This window comes from Phyllobates terribilis, unplaced genomic scaffold, assembly GCF_046119375.1.
Source record: "Phyllobates terribilis strain yellow unplaced genomic scaffold, ASM4611937v1 Scaffold_69__1_contigs__length_7402412, whole genome shotgun sequence".
In the NCBI taxonomy this organism is placed as follows: Eukaryota; Metazoa; Chordata; class Amphibia; order Anura; family Dendrobatidae; genus Phyllobates; species Phyllobates terribilis.
This window is the reverse complement of record NW_027362829.1, coordinates 1,364,913-1,391,577: the sequence shown is the minus strand read 5'-3', so window position 1 is coordinate 1,391,577 and position 26,665 is coordinate 1,364,913. Positions and strand designations below refer to the sequence as shown.

General features: G+C 43.5%; 1 protein-coding gene and 1 long non-coding RNA gene across 2 annotated transcripts; both read right to left on the bottom strand.

The window, feature by feature from the left end:
• Positions 1-863: 863 nt before the first annotated feature.
• LOC141194349 (uncharacterized) lies at positions 864-13,289 on the bottom strand. The gene is made up of 4 exons (XM_073662250.1): positions 13,204-13,289; positions 13,032-13,120; positions 12,745-12,835; positions 864-3,242 (listed from the first exon to the last, which is right to left on the bottom strand). The coding sequence occupies exons 1-4, from the start codon at positions 13,286-13,288 to the stop codon at positions 1,540-1,542; spliced, it is 1,968 nt and encodes a 655-aa protein (XP_073518351.1). The 5' UTR covers position 13,289; the 3' UTR covers positions 864-1,539.
• Positions 13,290-13,404: 115 nt separating this feature from the next.
• LOC141194354 (uncharacterized) lies at positions 13,405-26,447 on the bottom strand. Its single transcript, XR_012267097.1, has 3 exons — positions 26,149-26,447; positions 13,645-13,728; positions 13,405-13,515 (listed from the first exon to the last, which is right to left on the bottom strand). It is a non-coding gene; the product is annotated as an uncharacterized lncRNA (long non-coding RNA).
• Between the last annotated feature and the right edge of the window lie 218 nt (positions 26,448-26,665).

Sequence of the window (26,665 nt, the reverse complement as noted above, 5' to 3'; positions counted from 1 at the left end):
AAATTTGAAAAAAATTTCTTTCCAAATCAGACAATGTGATTTTCAGTATTTGTTCCCTCATTTTGTCTCTCATATTTGAGGTCTACCTATGATGTCAATTACAGGCCTCTCTCATCTTTTTAAGTGGGAGAACTTGCACAATTCGTGGCTGATTACCGTATTTTTCGGACCATAAGACGCACTTTTTTCCCCCAATATTTGGGAGGAAAATGGGGGGTGCGTCTTATGGTCCGAACGTTACCTGCGGTGGTGGTAAAGTGGGATCGCAGGGCCCTCCAGGAACGCGGTGGAAGTAGCGGCGGTGGCGTCGTCAGCGGCAGTAGAGGTGAGCGGCTGGAGCCAGCAACTGTGCCTGGCTGGTACTGGGGCTGGCGCCGGGCTGTGAGCGGCGTGCGGCCTGAGCAGGTTTCCGGTGTGCGCGGCCAACTTCCTAGAGCTGTGATCTACAGGAAAATGGCCGCCCGAGCCGCCGCATGCGCGGACCGGTAGCTCCGGTGGCCATTTTCCTGTAGATCACAGCTCTAGGAAGTTGGCCACGCACATCAAAAATCTTCTCAGGCCGCACACCGCTCACAGCCCGACACCGGCGCCAGCCCCAGTACCAGCCAGGCACAGTTGCTTGCCCCAGCCGCTCATCTCTGCTGCCGCTGACGACGACGCCACCGCCGCGTTCCTGGAGTGCCCTGCGATCCCACTTTACCACCACCGCAGGTAAGGTTCGGACCATAAGACGCACCCCCCATTTTCCTCCCAAATATTGGGGGGAAAAAAGTGCGTCTTATGGTCCGAAAAATACGATAATCAGCCACGAATTGTGCAAGTTCTCCTATTTAAAAAGATGAGAGAGGCCTGTAATTGACATCATAGGTAGACCTCAAATATTACATACACTATGGGAATGCCGGGAGTTAGGTAAATACTGGAAAGGAGTTTTTTGTCTATTATAAAGAGGGTATATAAAATAGATATTCAACCAGACCCAAAAAATGCCTATTAGGTATTTTAGAAGATGATATGGAATTTGACCCAATTTCAATAGGGATTTCACGTATTTTATTTCAAGCTAGGAAACATATAGCATCCAAATGGATTACTCCCTCACCTCCAGAAATGAGTGAACTCAAAAATAAGATAAATAATATTATCGGATTATGGTTGGATACACCTAGAATGCCATCAAGAGGGTTATTGTTGGAGAGACTATTTGATTTATGGGTGGTAATGGGGGTATTGGCGAGGTCTAATGTTTCATTGGAATTCCTTAACATGTGGTATGGGTAATATAGCCCACCTATATGTGTATAGGATTATAATGTTTATTACAATATTATGGCTATATAAGAGATTTCAAGAATGTGGAATGTTAATTGTAAGATATAGTAACTGAAAGTTATCAGACGGTAATGGGCCACCTGAAAGGATATATAGGAGAGATGCATGTATGTCATCCCTATGGTATGTTATTTTATTATTGTACGTACTGGTTTCTTGTTTTATCAAAAAAACTAATGAAAAAAAGCTCAATGAAAATTTTTTGGATTAAAAATATAAAGAACGGGAAAAAGGCTTCTCCCCTGTGTGGGTTCCCTGGTGCTTAATCAAATCTGATTTTTGGTTAAAACATTTCCCACATTCTGAACATGAAAATGGCTTCTCCCCTGTGTGAATTCTCTGGTGTCTAACAAGAACTGATTTCTGGGTAAAACATTTTCCACATTCTGAACATGAAAAAGGCTTCTCCCCTGTGTGAGTTCTCTGGTGGTTATGAAGATGTGCTTTCCAAGTAAAACATTTTTCACATTCTGAACAGGAAAAAGGCTTCTTCCCTGTGTGAATTCTCTGGTGCCTAATCAAATCTGATTTATGGTTAAAACATTTCCCACATTCTGAACATGAAAAAGGTTTCTCCCCTGTGTGAGTTCTTTGGTGTACAACAAAAATCCATCTATGGTTAAAATATTTCCCACATTCTGAGCAGGAAAAAGGCTTCTCCCCTGTGTGGATTCTCTGGTGGCCATCAAGATAGTCTTTCCGGTTAAAACATTTCCCGCATTCTGAACATGAAAAAGGCTTCTCCCCTGTGTGAATTCTCTGGTGCTTGACAAAATCTGATTTCTGGTTAAAACATTTCCCACATTCTGAACATGAAAAAGGCTTCTCCCCTGTGTGGGTTCTCTGGTGGTTTTCAAGATGTGCTTTCTGGTTAAAACATTTCCCACATTCTGAACAGGAAAAAGGCTTCTCCCCTGTGTGAATTCTCTGGTGCTTGACAAAGTCTGATTTCTGGTTAAAACATTTCCCACATTCTGAGCATGAAAAAGGCTTCTCCCCTGTTTGATTTCTCTGGTGCTTGACAAAGTCTGATTTCTGGTTAAAACATTTCCCACTTTCTGAACATGAAAAAGGCTTCTCCCCTGTGTGATTTCTCTGGTGCTTGACAAAGTCTGATTTCTGGTTAAAACATTTCCCACATTCTGAACATGAAAAAGGCTTCTCCCCTGTGTGAATTCTCTGGTGCCTGACAAAGTCTGATTTCTGGTTAAAACATTTCCCACATTCTGAACATGAAAAAGGCTTCTCCCCTGTGTGAATTCTCTGGTGCCTGACAAAGTCTGATTTCTGGTTAAAACATTTCCCACATTCTGAACATGAAAAAGGCTTCTCCCCTGTGTGAATTCTCTGGTGCCTGACAAAGTCTGATTTCCGGTTAAAACATTTCCCACATTCTGAACATGAAAAAGGCTTCTTCCCTGTGTGGGTTCTCTGGTGGCGATCAAGATGCACTTTCTGGTTAAAACATTTCCCACATTCTGAACATGAAAAAGGCTTCTCCCCTGTGTGAATTCTCTGGTGCTTGACAAAGTCTGATTTCTGGTTAAAACATCTCCCACATTTGGAACAAAAAAATCTGTTGTAAGCTGTGTGTAATTTTTGATGCTTAAGAATAGACTTTTCAAGGATAAAACTATTCCTATTTTCTGAACATGAAAATGACTTCTTTGTGTTAGGAGCAGTACATTTTGTAATGCTTATTTTTTTATTTTGATTTTCCTTAGTAGTCGGTAATGAATCAGAAGACAGGACCTGTTTCATAGGATTAGATGATAGATCTTTGCTGTGAAGGGATGATGGTATATCTGGAGTAATGGCATTCACTTCAATTGTATCCCGTGGAATCTGAAGATCATCTGATTTAAAAATTGAAGATGTCAGCTGTCCCTTTGATCTCCTGGTACAGTCATCTGCCAAGAATAAAAAACATAGAAACAGGAAAAACTTCCAATACAAGAAATAGGTGTGAACAGTTGCTTACTAGGAGAAGATACCTCCATATACAATTAACAAACAAAGTAGAACTTTGTAACGCTAAGTATGTAAATATGAAGTATGAAATATGAGTAGCATTACTGCTGTAGAAAATAAAAATAAATGAGAAATCTTAGCGCATAAATTGGCCAATTCATGTGTACCTGACAGGCGCGGTAAGGCGTTTCTCGATGTCAGGATCCTACCAATGTGAATACCTCTCTAAGGGACATCCGTCTGCTTATGTGTGGGAAAGCAAGATCTTACTGCAATTAAAACCACCTGCGGCATAGAGGTGGAGTGCTCAGTCAAAGCTTAAACATAGTTTTTTCTGTTTCTAACGGCACTTCCAATACAAGAAATAGGTGTGAACAGGTGCTTACTAGGAGAAGCTACCTCCATATACAATTAACAAACAAAGTAGCACTCTGTAACGCTAAGTATGTAAATATGACATATGAAATATGAATAGCATTACTGCTGTAGAAAATCTTACTTTCCCACACATAAGCAGACGGATGTCCCTTAGAGAGGTATTCACATTGGTAGGGTCCTGACATCAAGAAACACCTTACCGCAGCTGTCAGGTACACATGAATTGGCCAATTTATGTGCTACAATTTCTCATTTATTTCTATTTTCTACAGCAGTAATGCTAGTCATATTTCATACTTCATATTTACATACTTAGCATTACAGAATGCTACTTTGTCTGTTAACAATAAGAAACAATTATTTTTGAATAAAATATCCTTGAAATGTAATTTTTGAACATTTCTACTTAAAGTGTCTGTAGAAATGGCAAGTTATTGATAGAATGACAGTCACAGTATAATAGAAAACCTCATAGGATGAACCAGTATAACGTGGTGTTCAACTGTTTTTTCATTCTGCCTCCAAAATATGGAATAAGAAGCCATCAAAAATTATTATGTAGGCAAAAATGATACCAATAAAAACTTCTACTCATCCATAAACCAATCCAGCAAAATCCGCTCTCCCAAAGTCAAATCTTCCCTTCGCTTCTGAGCCTTGCAGTGTGCCCAAACCATATTTAACATTGTGAAGACACCGGGTCTTCCGTGGGCGTAATACTACTCAGACAACACAGGGTGCAGGTAAAACAGTGTGGTAATAGTTTATTGAGCCACAAAGCGGACAATAAATGTTATGATCTGCAACATAAACTAGGGAAAGAAGGGGAGAGCGGTCCCTACATTAAGACTAAGCTGAGTCCTTACGTTGTAGCGGGCAATCTGTTCCTTGAGAACAGACCCGCCTTCGTCCTCGGCTAGTCTGAACGGAGACCTATAGAGAAAGGGAGGGGTCCCTAAAAGAACTAAGGACTGGGACAAAAATGGGACACCTCCTAACAGAAGTTGTTGCAGAGCAAAAGATAAACTGACAAAAGTACTAGAGGTCCCAGAGGACCAAACAAACTAGAGATAGATAGGCACAAAAGCACCTGGCTAGAGAGACAGTCAAAACAACACTGAAGTCCAGCAAAGCCAGAAGGGCGGAGCTGGAATATATAGGAAGATGGTCAAGTGACCGCAAAACACAAGATAGAAACAAAAACAAACAGGAGGGTTCTAACAGTACCCCCCTCTTTTATGAGGATCCTCCAGATCCTCCAGGCCTATCCGGAAATCTCCTGTGGAAAGCTCTGACAAGTCTAGGGGCAGAGACATCATCTGCCTTTACCCAGGAGTTATCCTCAGGACCGAAACCTTTCCAAGCGACGAGATACTGCAATCTCCCTCTATGCCCTCTGGAATTCAGGATACGAGAAATTTCATATTCGCCGTCTTCCACCACCGGAGGAACTCTGACAGTGGCCTCCCTATCCGATACATCAGCCTTTTTCAACAAGGAAACATGAAACACAGGATTAATCTTCCAGGAGGTGGGAACCTCCAACCTAACAGCAGACTGGTTAACCACCTGAAGCACCTTAAATGGCCCCACAAACTTCGGACCCAATTTTTTAGAGGGAATCCTCAAACGCAGATTCTTTGAGGACAACCAAACCATGTCACCCACAGTAAACAAAACCTCTTTACGTTTCCTGTTAAAATACTTCTTGGACTTTTTGTTAGCCTCTTGAAGGTTACAACGTACATTAGTCCAAACTCTCTCCAAATCACCGGAAAAATTCTCCTCCTCCGGCACCGCCGACCCCAATTTGGAGAACGAACCAAAAGACGGATGTCTCCCAGTACAACAAAAAAAAGGAGAACACCCAGCAGAGGAGGATGTATGGTTGTTAAGAGCAAATTCTGAGAGTGGCAGAAACTCAGACCACCCCTCTTGATTGTCCGCCATAAAACAACGCAAAAACTGTTCAACATCCTGGTTCTTTCTTTCAGTCTGTCCATTAGACTCAGGATGATAACCAGACGAAAATGACAAATGGACTCCCAACCTGTCACAAAAAGCACGCCAAAAGCGAGCCACAAACTGAGGTCCCCTATCAGAAACAATGTCAGTGGGAACGCCATGGAGCCTGACAATTTCCTTAACAAACGCCTTAGCGAGTGTCTTAGCGCAGGGTAGCTTAATGAATGGAACCAAATGACACATCTTGCTAAAACGGTCCACGACCACCCAGATGACAGTGAAACCCTCGGACACAGGAAGGTCAGTAATAAAATCCATTGCCAGATGCGTCCAAGGCGCACTAGGAACCACCAGAGGGCAAAGCAACCCCGCAGCAGGGGTATGTGAAGTCTTTGACCCAGCACACACCGTACATTGACGTACCCACTTGATGACTTCCTTCTGCCACCCAGGCCACCAAAACCTGCGACTGATAAGTCTCTTAGTCTCAGAAATTCCTGGATGACCTGCCAACCGAGACTCATAATACTCCACAAACAACTCTCTCCTAAAGGTTCTAGGCACAAACAACCTCCCATGAGGAGTGTTAGATAGGGCATCCTCTTGGGCTTTCAGAATCCCATCTTCCAAAACGGAGTCCAATGCTGCTACCACAACTCCTTCCTGTAAAATGCTCTCCTCCTCCTCGGTACAAACCATGGGAGAAAAGCATCACCTTTAACATTCTTAGTACCAGGGATATAGGTAACAGAAAAATTAAACCGAGAAAAAAAAAGTGCCCACCTAGCTTGACGGGCATTCAAGCGTTTGGCAGCATCCAGATAGATCAAATTCTTATGATCTGTGAAAACCTGAATAGGAAATCTAGCACCTTCCAAGAAATGACACCAATGTTCAAACGCGAATTTAATAGCCAGCAATTCCTGATTACCAACATCGTAATTAAGTTCGGTCTCTGAAATTTTTTTCAAAAAAAAAGCACAGGGATGTACTCCATCCTTGTTCTCCTGCGACAAAACTGCACCGAGCCCCACCGAAGAAGCCTCCACCTCGACCAAAAAAGGCTTGGTCTCATCAGGCTGCATAAGGATAGGGGCAGAACTGAACCTCTCCTTGAGATACACAAAAGCTTCAATGGCCTCAGTAGTCCACTGGACCGTATTCGCACCTTTCCTGGTGAGATCGGTCAGCGGCTTAACAATTATAGAAAAATTCTTAATGAATTTCCTGTAATAATTGGCGAAACCCAAAAATCTCTGTATTGGTTTCAAACCAATAGGTCTAGGCCAATTCTGCACAGCCTGAACCTTCACCGGGTCCATCTCAAAGCCCTCGCTGGAGATAATGTAGCCCAAAAAACTAATTCTCTGCACAGCAAACTCACATTTCTCCAGCTTAGCAAAGAGTGAATTATCACTCAATAACTGCAAAACTTCACGTACACTCTGCCAATGAGACTCCAGATCTGGTGAATAAATCAGAATGTCATCCAAATACACAACCACATTCTTACCAATCAAAGGTCTCAGGATGTCATTAATAAGGTTCTGAAAAAACGCGGGTGCATTGGTAAGACCAAAAGGCATCACCAGATTCTCAAAATGACCTACCGGAGTGTTAAAATCAGTTTTCCATTCATCACCCTCCTTCATTCGTAACAAATTGTATGCCCCCCGGAGATCAATTTTAGAGAACCACTTGGCCCCCACTAACTGGTTAAACAAGTCAGGAATTAACGGCAATGGGTAGGAATTGCGTACGGTAATCTTATTAATTTCACGAAAGTCCAGACATGGACGTAAACCGCCGTCCTTTTTTTTAGCAAAAAGAAAAATCCAACGGCACCAGGCGACTTAGAAGGTCTAATATGACCAGCAGCCAAGCTCGTCTGTATGTATTCCTCCAAGGCCTTTCTTTCAGGGATAGTCAGATTAAATAAGAGACTCTTGGGAAGAGTAGCTCCAGGAACAAACTCAATGGTGCAATCATAGTCCCTATGAGGAGGTAAAACTTGCGACTCCTCCTCTGAAAAAAACTTCCAAAAATCCTGAATAGGTACAGGTAATTCCCCTTTTTCCACAACCGCAATGCGACCATTACACTTATCATAGCACTTAGGTCTCCAAGACTTAATCTCATTAGTAGACCAGTCCAGTAAAGGATTGTGCAGTTTTAACCAAGGCAAACCTAAAACGACTGGAGAGGGTAAATTATTTAATACCACCAAATCCAAATTTTCTTGGTGAATGCCATTGATAGTGAGGAGAAATGCAGCAACCTTGCGAGTAATACGTTTCGAAGGAGTGTTATCAATTGCAATCACAGAAATAGGTGATGACAAAGGTTTGGATTCCAATTTAAGTTTTTCCAAAAAACCCTTATCAATCACATTAAGTGTTGAACCACAATCCACAAATACCTGAAATTCAATCAAATCTTCCTGCAATGAGGTACTCCCTGAAAGAAATACTCCCTTAGAGCTCAAACAAGCAATACGGGCGTAACTGACCTTTTTTTTTTCTTTACTTAAACAAAGCTCACAGTTCTTAATTAAATGGTCAGTTTTACCACAATAAAAACACAATCCCTTGGAAAACCTGCGGTCTCTTTCCTGAGAGCGAAGTGACATCACCCCAAACTCCATCGGTTCTCCGCCGTCCGAGCAGACCCTCTGGGGACTAGGAGCTGCCATTGCAGGAATTTTTTCATCATCAACCCTGGCACGCAGTCTCCTGTCCACACGTATAGCTAATTGCATGGCTTCCTCCAAGGTTTCAGGTGCGGGAAATGCAATCAGCAGATCCTTAACCCTTTCACTTAGACCAGCAAGAAAAAAACATTTTAACACCGAATCATTCCATTTCACTTCTGAGGACCACCTTCTGAAGTGTGTACAATAATTTTCAACATCACCTGACCCCTGATTCAAACGCCTCAGTTCTGTCTCAGCAGATGAGACTCGATCAGGATCGTCATACAATAGCCCCATAGCAGAAAAAAAATCCTCCACTGACCTAAAACACGGATCATTAGGTTGGAGAGAAAAGGCCCACCCCTGTGGTTCCTTGTGCAAAAGTGACATGATAAACAAAATGCGCTGTGATTCATTCCCAGAGGACCTTGGTCTCAAACGAAAATATAATAAACAAGCATTTTTAAAGGAAAAAAAATCTTGTTGTTTATCATAAAAAATATCAGGGAGTCCTACCTTGGGTTCGACAAAATGCGCCCCAGGACAGCTACTCCCGTGTTTCCGGAGCTCGGACAACTCCAGAGACAATCCCTGCAGGCGTTGAGCCAAATCTTGAACAGAAACCATACTGATCCCCGGATTTCTTTCCTTAAGGTTTTTGTTTGGGCTGGACTTACTGTTATGATCTGCAACATAAACTAGGGAAAGAAGGGGAGAGCTGTCCCTACAATAAGACTAAGCTGAGTCCCTACATTGTAGCGGCAACCTGTTCCTTGAGAACAGACCCGCCTTCGTCCTCGGCTAGTCTGAACGGAGACCTATAGAGAAAGGGAGGGGTCCCTAAAAGAACTAAGGACTGGGACAAAAATGGGACACCTCCTAACAGAAGTTGTTGCAGAGCAAAAGATAAACTGACAAAAGTACTAGAGGTCCAGAGGACCAAGCAAACTAGAGATAGATAGGCACAAAAGCACCTGGCTAGAGAGACAGTCAAAACAACACTGAAGTCCAGCAAAGCCAGAAGGGCGGAGCTGGAATATATAGGAAGATGGTCACGTGACCGCAAAACACAAGATAGAAACAAAAACAAACAGGAGGGTTCTAACAATAAACAGGTAAAACAGTCCCAGCAAGTACCCAAGATGGTGCAAATTACAGAGTCCTCACCCTTCCGCTGGCACGCCTGGGATAGAACAGCTGCGATTTTGGGGCTTCCAGAGCCAACTACCGGCACCAGTGGTCCCCCGCTTTTGGCTGGCCCCCAAAGAGAGGAGGTAACGACAAGCTTAGGAAACTAACCGAGAGCAGTGAGGTCTGCGGCCAGGTGAACTGTTTGTTCCTACCTGGATTCTTCAATACGTCTCTGAGGGTTCAGCAATGGTCAATGGAGCCGATCTGTATTCCTCCAGCTGGGACCGAAGTCCCCTAAGCTGACATGCTGTAGAATGACACCAAATAGAGGCAGAGACCCCCTTTTTATAGATCACAATTGTCTTTGCAACCATCATTCACAGGTCAAGGGTTAGGGTTAGGGATGAAGGTGGAAGAAGCTCATGACTCATTGTTTGAGCATTTAATCAACTTGCATAGTTTGTCCTCCATTGCTCGACAAATCAACAATTCGCTGGGCTGGTATAATATGAAATTAGTATATTATCAAACAGTATTGCTCCATGTCCCTATCTTGCAAGATTTGCAGACAACAAGTTGCAGTACATCTCAACTCAAGTGTTAACATTCAGTATTATTCAAACAATAGTCTGTGTTAATCAACCAAAGAAGAACACAGGTTAAAAAAGTCAACATAAAAATAAAAAGGTATATTGCTCTTGGAAATCAGAAATCATGTTTGGCATAATTAAGAAGAAAAGCGGTGTTGTCACAAGCATCCATGTATTTGGCATTACTATAGTGACAAGTACCCACTTCATTTACTGTGTGTGTCTCCTGAAGCACAATCTGGGCACTATGTGTTGGGTAATAAAATGGCCAAAGTGCAATTTTCACTCTCCAACATCCATTGCGTGCCAATTTCCGGAAAGTGCCTGTGGAGTCAAGATAATCACTACGCCTATAGATAAATTTACTAAGGGTTATAATTTCCAAAATGGAGACACTTTATGGGGATTTCTACTGCTCTGGTTTTCTGCCATTTTGTTATATTAGGGATTCTATAAATGATGTGTCCCATCTCCTCTGGGATCTGCTCCCCCGATGTCTCCTTCTGTCACCAGGCACCGCCTTATTCATTCTGCAGGTGGTGTTGATGATGGAGGAGATGTCGGAACCAAAAGCTCTGGGTGGCACAGGCTCTGTCCAGCCACTAAGATTAGGGTGCCTGGGACCTGTAGTACCATCCAGTCTGGCAGTATGGGTGCGTGTGCTGTCCAGCTGGAGTAATCTGCTCCCTGCTTCAGCCAACTGGAAAGCACCACACCCTACTAAAGCTTGAAGAATATTGCCGGAGCTGCCAGATACAGCCTTGTTATCCTCTGGTTCAGTCCTCTGTGCTCAGCTCTCGGCTTGTGTATTTGTTTCCTGTTGTGACCTCGGCCCGTTTACTGACTACTCTTGTGTCTTCTGATTTTGTATTTTCTCTGCCCTCTTGGTTATGACCCGGCTACCTGACTATTCTTCTTGGGGTTAAAGGGTGATGAGAAAGGCAATCCCTGGGATCTGGAAAATGGAGTAGATAGAGCCAAGCCTATTCGTGGTGGCCATGTTTTGAGCTGCCAGGTGATCATAAACAGTTCCCCCAATACATTGTGTCTGCAAACTATTCCAGCAAGATCTGCATTCAAATAGCTAAATGGCGCTCCTTCCCTCCTTATCCGTGCTATGTACCCAGACAGTAGTGTACAAACGAATATAGGGTATTGTCGGGTTCAAAAGAAGTTGGAAAATAATTTATAAGGTCCATTTGTTTCCCATTATCCTTTGTGAAGAATTCCAAAGCTATCACCAGATAAAGTGACACATGTCAGATTTAAAAAATGGGTCCTGATTAGGAACAGAAAACTGGCTGCAGGAAGAGATTAAATCAGAGAATTTTGGGCACTAACTACTGAAGTCAAAAACTGTGACTATAGACAATAACACATCTACTGAAATGATCAAACTCAACAGTCTTCATCAGAGAAAAATGAATAACTTGTGGTGAAACCTCTCTGGGGTAATTAGAGTATGGGGCTCGGGGGCTCTTGGGAATCTAAACTATCGTAAGGGACAATATTTTCTGTCAGATGAGTTTCAAGAAGAAATATTAGACTTTCAAGGAGAACTTTTTAAAATAGTGCAGAGCTGAGGGGTCTTAAATTTAGACCTCGGGCATTGGGAAGAGGCAATGGAGACCTTCTTTGAAAGACTACCAGGGCGTTACAGAGACACATAAGTGAGGCAGGCCAATCCCACCACAATCAAACTATCATACAAAATGAACCTGTAAAAAAAAGACAGATTAAAAGATATGTTACATCCCCAACAATAACATATGTAAGGAGAGCTCCAACTCTAAACTCACTAAACGCATTAATTTATGGTGGACCATTGGAGCTACTATGAGTCCGGACCAGAAGAGTAGAGAAAGTATTAGCGCCCCCATTTCAGGAGAGATTGTGCAGTAATCTGAACTCCTTTGGGATCAAAAACAATGTAATTTATGACGTGGGGTGAATCCATGAAACCAGGGCTCGAGCCATGCCAACACATCTCCTGCAGGCGTGAATAAATGTATATTACACCCATCAGCCATGCACAGCTTAGAGATATATCATGGCACAGGTGTAATGTTTTCTGTATAGGATATCACAATTCTGTTTGAAGTTAGTTGGTTTGAAAACTCAGCATAAAGGGAAACTCTGTTGTTATTATACAGAAATTCACACTTGGCCCTCACTGCACATTTAATGTTGTATCTCATAAAAGTGAAGTTTGGTCAGAAAGACTGGACCTGGTCTTGTAGGGACCATATGAGAACATTCAGCAGCACAGAAGGTGGATTCATCTAATAAGATATCAGGCACCTAGTAAGCCAACATCATCATTACCCTCCGCTTCCTCTAAGAGGTCCATCATAATTTTTCTTCAAGTGATTTTCTCACTTGTCAGCACATTCTACGTATGCTGACATTTGGCTTTGCAGTTTACAGATCTGGGCAGGTAACGGACAGAGTCTTTTAATCCCAGGGGGTAGGTGGATCCTCCAGGTTGTAAGTTCTACAGAAAATGTCTTTCACAATCACACAAAGTAATGTGAACATTTTTGGATGGAGGAGAATGTTGTGGTAGAGCGGCAAAATGGTGATCACACGATTGTGATATTGCCGGACTACACCACCGATAAAGCAGCCACAGCCGGTGACTGAGAAGAATCTGTGACTTCTCTGTATTCAGTGGTTACTACTCACCTGGGTAGTCATATGTAGGAATCTCCTCTTTACACCGCTCATCACCCCTCACATATGTCTCTGTAGTATTAATATGGATCAGATCTTCACCCTGAAACAAATATTATAAAAGTCAAAAACAGATGGAGAAGTCACCTCTATGATCAGCTCTAATCCTGTCATCTCCACCGTTCTCATTACACAAATATAAAACATAATACTGGTGGATAAAACAAGACTGAGCACAAGACCTTTACAGCCGTCTACACATCATAGGAGACATCTCATGACATCTTCTCTGTATCTACCTGAGGAACATTGGGATCTTCTTGTTTACAGTCCTGTGGAAGAAGAGGATGGGGACATCTCTCTGGTGTTGTCCTCTTACTGGATCGATCTGGAGGAAACACATACAGGGACTGAATTCATTCTTTACATACAGATAATTATAGGCCGTGTGTATTTAGTCCTGTCTATTACCTGGAGATGTGAGGGGCTGGGGAACCTCCATCATGACGTCCTTGTACAGATCTTTTTGTCTTTCTAAATACTCCCACTTCTCCATGGAGAAATAAACAGCGACATCCTGACATCTTATAGGAACCTGACACATACAATGATACCGTCATCCCCTCGATCCCTTCATAGCATTACTGTATAAAGTCCCAGCATTCCCAGCAGTGTCACCTCTCCAGTCAGCAGCTCAATCATCTTGTAGGTGAGTTCTAGGATCTTCTGGTCATTGATGTCCTCATGTATCAGGGGGTGAGATGGAGGCCCCATGATTAATCTCTGGTTATGGAGAGACACATTAATAAATCTCCCTCCAGACATTTCCAGAGTCCTCACCTCTCCAGTTCTGTCCATCTGTTATTCCCATATATAAGAATGATGTAATGTGACGTCATCAGAACCTCTCACCTCTCCAGTAAGCCGGAAGAGGATCTCTAGGGTGAGGTGTAATATCCTCTCCGCCATCTTCTTTTTGTCTCTATCCATTCTTCTCTAGGAAAATTATATAGATAAATTGTTAGTATCTCATATTGTGGGAATCTGAGTGAATTGAAGATGAGTTGGTGTAAAATATATAAAATTCTGTGTAATAAAAAAATTAATAGCATTGTGATGCTGGTATAAAGCAATAATGTGGTAGAGCACTTCATACATGTTGAGGTCAGATAGAGATACCTATGTGTTATCAGTTGGGATTACGGAAGTTATAAAATAAGTCAGATACCGTATTTTTCGGACTATAAGACGCACTGGACCATAAGACGCACCTAGGTTTTAAAGGAGGAAGATAAAAAAAAACAAATTAAGCAAAAAATGTGGTCATTATGCTCTGTTAAGTGGGAGGGGGTCTGCTGCTGACACTGTTATAGGGGTAATGTCCCCCAATTCTGTTAATATCCTCCATCCTGGTATATATGGCCCCCTTCTTCCTGTAATAAGTGGCCCCTATCCCCATCCTGGTATGCATAGCACCCCAATCCAAAATCCTGGTAAGCATAGCACCCTAATCCACCATCCTAGTATGCATGGCACCCCAATCCACCATCCTGGCATGCATGGCAGAGCGGCAGCAGGAGATGCGCTGAAGTTACAGTGTGCACGCTATTAAGGAGAATGAATGGTCATTGCTCACCACGCACACAGTCCTGGCGTGGGGAGCAGTGACTATTTCGGCACAGCAGATCACTGTGTGAGGGCGCATGTCAGGGACGCCATGTGCAGCTCACACAGTGAGAATCCTGTCGGCAGCAGAGCGGGATGCAGCGCTGGAGGAGAGAGGAGGGGAGTGTGATTGTTTATTTTTTGTGTGCAGCGTGATGGGGATCAGGGGGTGCCAAGCATACCAGGATGAGGGGGGAGGCTATACATACAGGGATGAAGGGTACCATACATACCAAGAAGAGGGATGAGGGGGACCATACTTATAGGGATGAAGGGTGCCATACATACCAGGAGCCACACTGCAGGCACAGTGTGCCGCTATTAAGGAAAATAAATATTCACTACTCCCCATGCCCATGGGCGTGGGGAGCAGTGAATATTCATTTTCTTTAGTAGCGGGCACAGTGTAGGCTACAGCAGGCGGCTGCTGCATCCAGTGCCCTGCTTCTCTGCCGCTGTCGCTCCCCCCACATCCCCCACCACACACAGCCACAGTATTTATGTATGTTGGACTATAAGACGCACCCCCCACTTTCCTCCAAAATTTTTGAGGAATAAAGTGCGTCTTATAGTCCAAAAAATACGGTAATTTAATAATATAAAGAACGCAACAGTCTTTGTACAGCCAATAAAATATGTTAATGGTTTATTTATTTCCACGTTAAGTTCTGGAAAGAAAAGGTCCAACAAGCTCACCTGTAATAATACCAGCCTATAGCAGTGCCCATCTCCACCTCGCTAATGTCTGAGTCGAAGTCGAGGTCTGTGCCCATTACTTATCCAGCCACGGGCCCATCCATCTGGTCTGTCAAGAGTCACTCTCATCAGTCCATAAAACCTTTGAAAAATCTGTCTTCAGATATTTCTTGGCCAAGTTTTTTCTTGAGTCTTGTTCAGTGGTGTTCGGTATTCAGCCTCGGCCTTGTCTCTGAGCACCGAACACCTTGTACTTCTGGGCATCCAGAGAGGCGGCAGTTCTGGAATATGACAGCTCAAGAGGATAATATCTTCCTGGTCGCTTCAAGTTTGAGTCTCCTGAAATCTTTAGCAGTTAATGCTATTTTTTTTTTCTTTTGTGACCCTGTAGACTTTTGAAGGTTGTGTGATCACACCCAATATCTGAGCAATTTAACCGCTTCGCGACGGCCCACTGTAGATAAACGTCGGCGCTTTCTGGGCTCTGTGCAGCGCCGACGTTTAAAAACGGTGGGTGGTCTCGCAGCGCTCAGGACCCCCAGGGTCCTGCAAGCGCTGCGATTCCGGTGCAGAGCATTAGCTCTGACAGGGAACATCATCGGGACCTGATTGGATCAGGTCCCAGTGATGTTAACCCTTTGCTGTCTTCTATATGCCGCGATCTATAGTGATCGCGGCATATAGAAGACAGCAGGAGGAGAGGGGGTCGTCCACTTACCTCTCCGACGGCCCCCTTATACCTTCCAGGACCTGGCGTTGCTATGGCAGCTGTAGGTCACATGACCACCTCCAGATCTGCCATATATGGTGTCCTGCCTGGCTCAGCCTGCAGCTGAAGCCTGGCAGAACACACTGACTGTGAAGCAGTCAGCAAAGATCTCATGTAATGTAATATATGTCTATTACAATACATGAGATTAGTGATCAGAAAAATAAAAATTAATGTCTCATACAGGGACTAAGTAAAAATGTAAAAAAAAAATGTTTTTAAACGGTTAAAAAAAACCCACAAAATAACTAAAAATAAATAAAAAATATTAAACCAATAAATCCGTATATTGATGCAAAACCAAAAAAAGTACACATATTTGGTATCGCCGCGTCCGAAACAACCCGATCTATAAAACTGTCACACTAATTAACTCCTTCTGTGCACACCGTAATAAAAATAAATAAAAAACGGAGCAAAAAAATATGCTTTTTCATCATATCGCCAAACAAAAAGTGGAAAAAAATGCAATCAAAAAGCAAAATGGAAATAAAAATGGTACCGCTGAAAACGTCTTCTTGTTCCGCAAAAAAAAAGCCGCCATACAGCTCCATCAGCCGAAAAATAAAAAAGTTATAGCGCTCAGAATAAAGCAATGCAAAAAAAATATTTTTTCTATAAAATTGTTTTATTGTGTAAAAGCGCCAAAACATAAAAAAAAGAGATTAGTTACTTACCGGTAACGGGATTTCTCGGAGACCATGACAGCACCACGAGAGAGGGAATCCGCCCACCAAGGACAGGAAACCTACAGGCTTAAAAGGGGGCGGCCCTCCTTCTCGCCTCAGTTTGAATTACAGAGCATTGAGAGGACCGCCCGGTTAGTAGACATAGCAACATAATCATGAAACAAACAGTATATACATTTTCTTACAACATCAATGTGTGAGAATAAAGAATGAAAACAGATAAGAAGTGCTCCCAAAAAGGGGTGAAGGGAGGGAATATAAGGGTGCTGTCATGGTCTCCGAGAAATCCCGTTACCGGTAAGTAACTAATCTCTTTATCGGTCGACCATGACAGCACCATGAGAGAATTGCAGAGATGAAGATTCTAGGGAGGGACCACGGCTTGGAGCACCCTTCTCCCAAATGTGAGGTCAGACGAAGCCCCTTTGTAGGAACTCTAAAATCTTCCCAATTGGCGCTCCCTTATCCACTGAAGATTTAGAAAAAGATAAAAACTTGATCCAAACTTTTGCATAAATTTTGGTAGTGACAGGCTTTCTACTACGTAATAAAGTAGATACTAGACTCTGGGAAAAACCTTTTAGTTCTAGCAGGGACCTCTCAAATTCCACGCCGTCAAGTGGAGGCCCGGAGCTCGCGGATGGAGCACTGGACCCTGGCTGAGGAGATCTGGAACGTCGGGCAGGACCCAAGGGTCCGAGATGGACATGTTCCTCAGGCATGAGAACCAGGGTCTTTTGGGCCAAAAGGGGGCGATCAAGAGGACCCTTGCCTTGTCCTCTCTGATCTTTCTTAGCACCATAGGCAGAAGGTTTAACGGTGGGAAGGCATAGGCCAGACTGAAGTTCCAAGGGATTTGGAGAGCGTCTACTGTCAGGGGCCTTTCTCTCGGATCTAGGGACCAAAAAACCTTTGTCTTCCGGTTTTGCTTTGTGGCGAAGAGATCCACCACCGGAAGACTCCATTTCCGGACTAATAGGGAAAAAATGTCCTGTTTTAGTTCCCATTCGCCTTGCCTTAAAAAATGACGGCTTAAGAAGTCTGCCTTTGAATTTTCTTTCCCTTTGATGTGGAGGGCTGTTAAAGAGAGGAGATGGTGTTCCGAGATCTGAAAGAGATGATCCGCCACTCTCATTAGCGATCCAGCACGAGTACCCCCCTGATGGTTAATATAAGCTACTGCTATATTATTATCGGACAGGATCCTAATGTTCTTATTGTGAAGGAATGGTAAGAAATGATTAACAGCCCTATCAACTGCCAGTAGTTCCCTAGTATTAGAGGAAAGAGCTCTCTCAGCATCCGACCAGAACCCCTGGGCAATCATATCCCCCAAGTGAGCTCCCCATCCATGTAGACTTGCGTCAGTTGTAATTATTTCAGATATTCTGACCACCCAGGGAACTCCTCGAGACAAGCTTTCTAAATTCACCCACCACTGTAGAGAGTCAATAGACCGGGGAGATAGGAACATAAGTCTCTCCAAGTGCCCATGTAACGAGACCTCATTCTGTAGGACGTCCCACTGTAAAACTCTGGAGTGGTATTGTGCCCACATTACCCCCGGCAGACAAGATATCAGGGTACCAAGTAAGGACATTGCAGCCCTAAGGGACATGACCGGGTTCGCAAGAGCTCCTTCCACCAGCCTTATGACCTTCTGTTTTTTGGCTTCTGGAAGGAAACACATCTGGAGGTCTGAGTCTAGCATGATACCTAGGAACTGCTGTACTCTCGAAGGGACTACCCTGGATTTCTCCAGATTTAGGATCCAGCCCAGGCCTTCCAGAATAGAGGAGACCAATTTAAGATGGGAGACACATTGAGAGGCTGAGTCTCCAATGATCAAAAAATCATCTAAGTAAGGGATAATTAACACATTATGTTCCCATACATGAGCCATCACCTCCGCTATCACCTTCGTAAATATTCTAGGGGCTATAGCGAGACCGAATGGCAAGGCCGCAAATTGGAAATATCTGATTTCATCCCCTATGACCAAGGCCACTCTAAGGTATTTTTGGAAGCTGAGGCGAGAGGGAGGGCCGCCCCCTTTTAAGCCTGTAGGTTTCCTGTCCTTGGTGGGCGGATTCCCTCTCTCGTGGTGCTGTCATGGTCGACCGATAAATATACAGTAAGTGTAGTATCCCTGTAAACGTACTGACCCGAAGAATAACGCTGCCTGATCACTTTTACCACACGCAGAACGGCATAAAAAAAACCCTCAAAAAACAATTCCTGAATTGTTGGTTTTTGTTAATTTTACCTCCCAAAAAACGGAATAGAAAGCGATCAAAAAATGTCACGTACCCAAAAATGGTACCAATAAAAATGTCAACTCGTCCCGCAAAAAACAAGCTGTCACATGACTCTGTTGGACGAAATATGGAAAAATTATAGCTCTCAAAATATGGCGATGCAAAAACTAGATTTTGCAAAAAAAAGCGTCTCTTAGTGTGTGACAGCTGTCAGTCATAAAAACACGATATAAATCTGGTATCTCTGTAATCGCACCGACCCGAAGAATAAAGTAATCTCATCACTTATACCGCACGGGGAACGGCGTAAAAAATAAATAAAACCAATTCTTCACCAGCTACAGATTTGTTTATTATGTCTCCCAAAGATCGCAGTAAGGCTCTGCTCACATTTATCCTGCGCTCTGCGCTGAGCACTTACACCAGAGTTTCCGTGTAAATCTCTGAAATACGTGATTCAGACGGAAGCCATGACGGAAGATTCCCTGTAATGAGGCAGATATAGGCCACTGTGGATGCCGTCCGGCCTGTGATCCCACGGTGTCATTTGTTTTAGGCGTGCATAAAAGTGCGGTTGGCCACAGTTTTGTGCACTTCAGAAAAAAAGGACACCGCTAAACAGGGGCCAGAAGGAGTCCAGAGTAACTCTGCTGCCTCATTACAGTGAATGGATCCCGCAGGGGTTTCATCTGAATTACATCACTTGGAAATTTAGATGGAAACCCCAATGTAAGTGCTCAGCCTAGAGCGCCGGATAAATGTTGCGTAAAATGTTCCCAATAAAAGCTTCAACTCAGTCCTCAAAAAAAGCTAGTCCCCACTCAGGTCCGTCATTTGTTAAAAATATAAGGGACTTCCAAGTTACTGGTAGCAGAAAGGCTCTGGAAAAGCTAAATGGCCCTTGCCCCCCAAAAGAAATTCAGAAAATTTTGTGCTCCCAAATCCAAATGCCTATTCTACAATAATTTGTTCTCCAATTGTCAAATAGCTCTCCGTCCCCCCCAGATCTCGCCGTATGGCTGAGCGGTACGATACAGCCACATATGGGGTATTGCCACTATTAGAAGAAATTGTGTGACACATTTCGGCACCATTTTTACCCATTGCCCGGTGTGAAAATGTAAAATCTGAGGGTAAAACATTTTTTTGTGGTAAAAATATAATTATGCTTTTTTCACTGCCCAATGGTATAAATTAAAAAATTAAAAAATACTCACTACTTCCCTAGATGAATTCCTTGAGAGGTGTAGTTTACAAAATGCGGTCACTTGTGGGGGTTTCTGCTGTTTCGGCATGTCAGCGACTCTTCAAATGTGACATGGTGTCTGCTGCCTATCCCAGCCAACATAGCGCTCCTTTCTCTTCCGAACCCTGCCGTACACCAAATCAGTGGTTTTCCCCCACATATGGGGTATCGGCGTACTCAGGAGAAATTGCACAACAAATTTCATGGTGCAATTTATCCTGTTACCCTTATGATAATGCAAAATTAGGGAATGAAAAACATTTTTTATGGGAAAAATGTGAAAATTTTATTTTTACGGCTCAATATTATAAACTTCTGTGAAGCAGCTGGGGGTGCAAGGTGCTCACCACACATCTAGATAAGTTCCCTAAGGGGTCTAGTTTCCAAAATGGTGGCACTTGTGGGGGGTTTCCACTGTTTAGGCACATTAGGGGCTCCCCAAATGCGACATGGCATCTGCTAATTATTCAAACAAATTTTACATTCAAAAAGTCAAATGGCGCTCCTTCCCTTTCAAACCCTGCCGTGCGCCCAAACAGTGGTTTGCCTCCACATATGGGGTATTGGCGTGTTCAGGAGAAATTGCACAACAAATTTCATGGTGCAATTTATGCTATTACCCTTATGATAATGCAAAATTAAGGGATGAAAAATGTTTTTGTGGGAAAAATGTGAAAATTTTATTTTTACAGCTCAATATTATAAACTTCTGTGAAGCACCTTGGGGTTCAAGGTGCTCACCACACATCTAGATAAGTTCCCTAAGGGGTCTAGTTTCCAAAATGGTGTCACTTGTGGGGGGTTTCCACTGTTTAGGCACATCAGGGGCTCCCCAAATGCAACATGGCGTCCGCTAATTATTCAAACAAATTTTACATTCAAAAAGTCAAATGGCGCTCCTTCCCTTTCAAACCCTGCAGTGCGCCCAAACAGTGGTTTGCCTCCACATATGGGGTATCAACGCGTTCAGGAGAAATTGCACAACAAATTTCATGGTGCAATTTATGCTATTACCCTTATGATAATGCAAAATTAAGGGATGAAAAATGTTTTTGTGGGAAAAATGTGAAAATTTTATTTTTACAGCTCAATATTATAAACTTCTGTGAAGTACCTTGGGGTTCAAGGTGCTCACCACACATCTAGATAAGTTCCCTAAGGGGTCTAGTCTCCAAAATGGTGTCACTTGTGGGGGGTTTCCACTGTTTAGGCACATCAGGGGCTCTCCAAACGCAACATGGCGTCTGCTAATTATTCAAACAAATTTTACATTCAAAAAGTCTAATGGCGCTCCTTCCCTTCCGAACCCTGCAGTGCGCCCAAACAGTGGTTTTCCCTCACATATGGGGTATCAGCGCGCTCAAGAGAAATTGCACAAAAAAATTTTGCGGTCCATTTTTTCCTGTTACCCCTGTGAAAATAAAAAAAATTGGGTCTAAAGTAACATTTTTGTGAAAAAAGTTAAATGTTAATTTTTTTCTTCCACATTCCAAAATTTCCTGTGAAGCACCTGAAGGTTTAATAAAGTTCTTGAATGTGGTTTTGAGCACCTTGAGGGGTGCAGTTTTTAGAATGGTGTCACTTTTGGGTATTTTCTGTCATAAAGACCCCTCAAAGTGACTTCAAGTATGATGTGGTCCCTAAAAAAATGTTTTTGCAAATTTTGTTGGAAAAATGAGAAATCACTGGTCAACTTTTAACCCTTATAGCTCCCTGACAAAAAAAAATTTTGGTTCCAAAATTGTGCTAATGTAAAGTAGACATGGGGGAAATGTTATTTATTAACTATTTTGTGTGACATATCTCTCTGATTTAAGGGCATGAAAATTAAAAGTTTGAAAATTGCAAAATTTTCTAAATTTTCGCCAAATTTCCGATTTTTTCAAAAATAAACGCAAGTGATATCGAAGAAATTTTACCACTATCATGAAGTACAATATGTCACGAAAAAACATTCTCAGAATCAGGGTGATCCGTTGAAGCGTTCCAGAGTAATTACTTCATAAAGTGACAGTGGTCAGAATTGAAAAAATTGGCCCGGTCACGAAGGCAAAAACAGGCTCTGGTGCGAAGTGGTTAAGGAGTGCTGCATCCCTCTGTAAGACTTTTAACCATTTTTGAGATTTTATAATCAGTTAAAACTCTTTTTGGCCCATTTTGCCTGAGGAAAAGAAGCTGCCTAATAATTCTACACAACACCTGGTCTACTTCATCCAATAAACAAATGTTTATATAGCTTGCATTTGGAAAATCTGCATAAAAATGACGTTATGGTCAAAATATTCACTTGCCTAATAATTGCGCAGACAGTGTATGTTTCAAAGTGATCAAGAAAACTATTTTTTATTCTCCACTGCTATAAGCTATGGGTGCAATGTTCAGGAATCATCCCTCAATCCATAGAACGTGGACTCCACATCTCACCCCTGACAAAGCCAAAAAGTGAAAATAGTTGGGTAATATTCTGAAGCTTGTCTCCATTGTCATTATATGTTATAAGCAAGTTTAAATCTCTCAGTTCTTTCAATGTGTCTTAGGGGTGCACTGTTTTATATGGTAATACATAAAGAAACACTGGTATGGTGGCACCTAGGAGGGTGCAGTGCATGCTCAGGTGTTAAGTTCTGGTGTTACAAAAAATAAATGATTACAACCATATCCTATAGATTACAGCAAAAGAGAAGAACGACCCTATTAGTGGTGTGGGGCACTAAAACTATGGGGGTAACAAATATGAGGATCATTACTGTATATGGCACTGAGAGGGGGGCTATTACTTTATAGGGCACTATAGATGGTTATAGCACTATGTGGAAGTGGAGAAAAATTCGGGCAGGACAAGGAGAGTAATGAAAAATATATATATAAAAACGACAAAATATAAAAAAACACAAACAATAATTTAGTTTATATCACCCCCGCCAAGTAAATAGCAAAATGTAATACATTGAAAACATTATTCGGTATTGCCATGCACGTAACTGCCTGAATTAATACAATTTTGAAATATTTTTTCCCATGTGGTATAAATTCAAAACACTAGGAAAAATGGTTTTGATCACCACAATTCCACATTAAAATGTAATAAAAAGCTATTAAAATGTCATATTTCCTCCAAAATTGTATCAACAAAAACGAAGAAAACAAGAAATAATTATTGAAACCAGTCCATCGATGGAAGAATGAAAATAGTTACGGGTCTCAGAAAATGGCGACATGAAAAAATTGTTAAAATACTAAATTTTCAGCCCAGGTGACATCATAACTATAGCGCATTAGACCGCTGCAGTCAACCACTGATCTCAGAACTGATGCCAATTTATTCAGTATAAACCGTTGAGCTCAGTGACTGGCTGCGGTTGTCACACACGCTAAAGACATGACATCACCACTGCAGCCTATAAAGAAGACCCGAGCAGCAGCAGAGAGCCGGCACTGGAGCAGGGGAAGGTGAGTAATGCTGATTGTAGTATTTGTTACACAGGCTCGTAGATTGTGTTCAGAACACTAAAAGTGGAAACCTCTTCTCTGCTGGTACAGGGCACATTGTGGTGTTCAAAGTTGTAATGAGCCCTAGTCTGAGGACACAGGAATAATGATGAGATGGCCTGAGAGCAGAGAGGAACGCTGAGGAGAAGGTCTGAGGGAAGAAAGGAGCGCTGAGGAGACAGCCTGATTGCAGAGAGGAATGCCAATAAGATGGCCTGACGTCAAAGAGGAATGGTGAGGAGATGTCTTGAGGGTACAGAAGAGAGCTGAGGAGACAGCCTGTGGGTAGAAAGGAGGGCTGAGAAGACAGCCTGAAAGTGGAGAGGAATGTTGAGGGGATGGCCTGAGGTTAGATATGAGCACTAAGGAGGCAGCTAGAGAGCAGAGAAGAAAGGAGATGGCCCAAATACAGAGAGGAGCGCTGAGGAGATAGCCTGAGAGCAGAGAGGCGCACTGAAGAGACAACCTGAGGGTAGAAAGGAGCACTGGGGAGACAGCCTGAGCATAGAGCTGAGGAGACAGCATGAGTGTAGAGAGTAGCGCTGAAGAGACAGCCTGAGCGTAGAGAGGAGCGCGAATGAGGCAGCCTGAGAGAAGAGAGGGACACTGAGGAGACAGCTTATTTAGAGAGAAGAGCTGAGGAGACTACCTGGGAGCATAGAAAAGTGATGAGGGGACAGACTTAGGGCAGAGGGGATCACTGAAGAGATGGCCTGAGAGCAGAGAAAAGCACTGAGGGGATTGCCTGAGGATAGAGGATCGCCGGGGAGTTTCAAAGAGGAGCAATGACGAGATGGCCTGAGAGGAGACAGGAGCGCTGAGGAGACAACCTGGGAGCAGAGGGAAGCACTGAGGAGACGGCCTGAGAGCAGAGAGGATCACTGAGGAGATGGCCCGAGAGCAGACAGGAGCGCTAAGAGATGGCCTGAGAGCAGACAGGAGCGCTGAAGAGATGGCCTGAGAGCAGAGAGGATCGCTGAGGAGATGGCCTGAGAGCAGTGCTGAAGAGATGGAGTGACAGCAGAGATGAGAACTGAGGAGATGGCCTGAGAGCAGTGCTGAAGAGATGGAGTGACAGCAGAGAGGAGAACTGAGGAGATGGCCTGAGAGTAAAGAGGAGCGCTGAGGAGATGGCCTGAGAGCAGAGAGGAGAACTGAGGAGATGGCCTGAGAGTAAAGAGGAGCGCTGAGAAGATGGCCTGAGAGTAAAGAAGAGAGCTGAGGAGATGGGGTGAAAGCAGAAAGGAGCGCTGAGAAGATGGCCTGAGAGCAGAGAGGAGCGCTTAGATGACCTGAGAGCAGAGAGGAGCGCTTAGATGGCCTGAGAGCAGAGAGGAGCGCTGAGGAGATGACCTGAGAGCAGAAAGGAGCACTGAGGAGATGGCCTGAGAGCAGAGAGGAGCCCAAGGAGATGGCCTGATAGCAGAGAGGAACATGGAGGAGATGGCCTGAGTGCAGAGAGGAGCCCAAGGAGATGGCCTGATAGCAGAGAGGAACATGGAGGAGATGGCCTCAGTGCTGAGGAGATGGGCTGAGAGTAAAGAGGAGCGTTGAGGAGACCAACAAGAAAATGCAGAGGAGATGGTCTGAGGATAGAGAGGAACACCGAGGAGACGGCCTGAGAGTGGATTTATAAGAACAAGAATAACTTAGGTGAGAAATATGATAGGAATCTTGACAGAAAGTTGACGGAGCTCATTATAGTCAGTGGTGACAGTCGAACTCCACTCCTGGGCATCTAATGGTGAATCCATCTCCAGTCTGTTTTCCATTGCTCTATTCCTACAAAGTAACAGAACAACGGACGGATTTAGCAGTAAACACAGCCTTAGTCTGGGGTCCCACTAGCGTATGGCATCCGTTGCGAGAGCATCGGATGTGATATGCTAATGACATTCGGCTCCTGCTCTGCGGCGAGCGGGAGCCGAATGTCAGTGCTCCATGCTGCGATCCTCTCTCATGAAGAGGATCACGGCATAGCTGCGGAGGGGACGTAGAAATCAATTTCTCCATCTCCTCTGCTGCTGGCATCGGTGGGTATCGCACTGCACTCGGGTGTTATCCGAGTGCAGTGCGATGTTTCACACGCACCCATAGATTATATGGGTGCGTGTGATCCGATTCCAGCACGCAATCGCAGTATGCTGAGATTGTTTTCCAGCCCAATCGCAATCTGATCGGTGCTGTAAAAAAAAACGCAACTGAGCACAGAAACATGGGATTAAATTGGTCCGAATGCAATCTGATTTTTTATCGGATTGCATTCAACCAATTTAATTGCAAGTGAGAGTGAGGCCTTAAAGGGGTTGTCCATTTACTTTATGTTTTCAAGGTAGAATCAAATGGTAATGGGTGGTGTTAGGGGTTAGAGGAATGGTTATGGACGTGACCTAAGATGTCATGATGTACAATCTATCCCTCTTTATCTTCTCTAACAGTTGGGAGGTCACACAAATGTAGAAATCTAATTTAATTAATGCAATTGCAATGTGTGAATAAAGTCTATAGAGGGTGTGAGCCCCAATGGGGACTGTGATAGTAATGTGTGTACAGCGCTGCGGAGTATGGTGGCTATATAGAGAATAATGGGGAATCTCCACATACCTCCACCTGCAGAGCCGCCACCACATATATGGCTGCTCTGTGCGCACAGGAGCTGTGATGAGGTCACAGGAGGGGAGGAGTCAGGGGTCACATGATCAGGGGCCTCAGTGGATGCAGGACTCCACTGTACCCGGCAGGATGGAGCGTGTACAAGTGTTTAGTGTGTGGTGAGCATCTCTATTAGGTTATAGGCCAGACACTATATACCACACTTATCTGTGTGACTGGCGCCCTATATCGGCCTTATCCATGCACACTTATAATACTGCGCAGCCGCCCCTCCATGAACCGACGGTGTGAGTGGTTGTTTCATCTATTTTGCACCTGTGCTGACTCCGACTTTATCATGGGGACTGTTGTGTCCTGCAGTGTATTTGATATTGTGTCTGTCACGATTCCTCCGCTCAATGTGTCTTGGACGCAGTGACTGACAGCTCAGTCATCTAATCTAGTGCAGGGACGTGCTGAGCTGTCAGTACTTTGATTGACAGCTCAGCCGTCCAATCTGAGATTGGGA

What these genes read in the sequence shown, in the direction of transcription:
- LOC141194349 (XM_073662250.1), bottom strand. Translation starts at nt 13,288, where the DNA reads ATGGAGAAGTGGGAGTATTTAGAAAGACAAAAAGATCTGTACAAGGAC. An exon ending in CCAGCCCCTCACATCTCCAG is followed by an intron (nt 13,121 to 13,203) that starts GTAATAGACAGG and finishes TGTTTCCTCCAG; the next exon opens with ATCGATCCAGTAAGAGGACA. An exon ending in AAGATCCCAATGTTCCTCAG is followed by an intron (nt 12,836 to 13,031) that starts GTAGATACAGAG and finishes TATTTGTTTCAG; the next exon opens with GGTGAAGATCTGATCCATAT.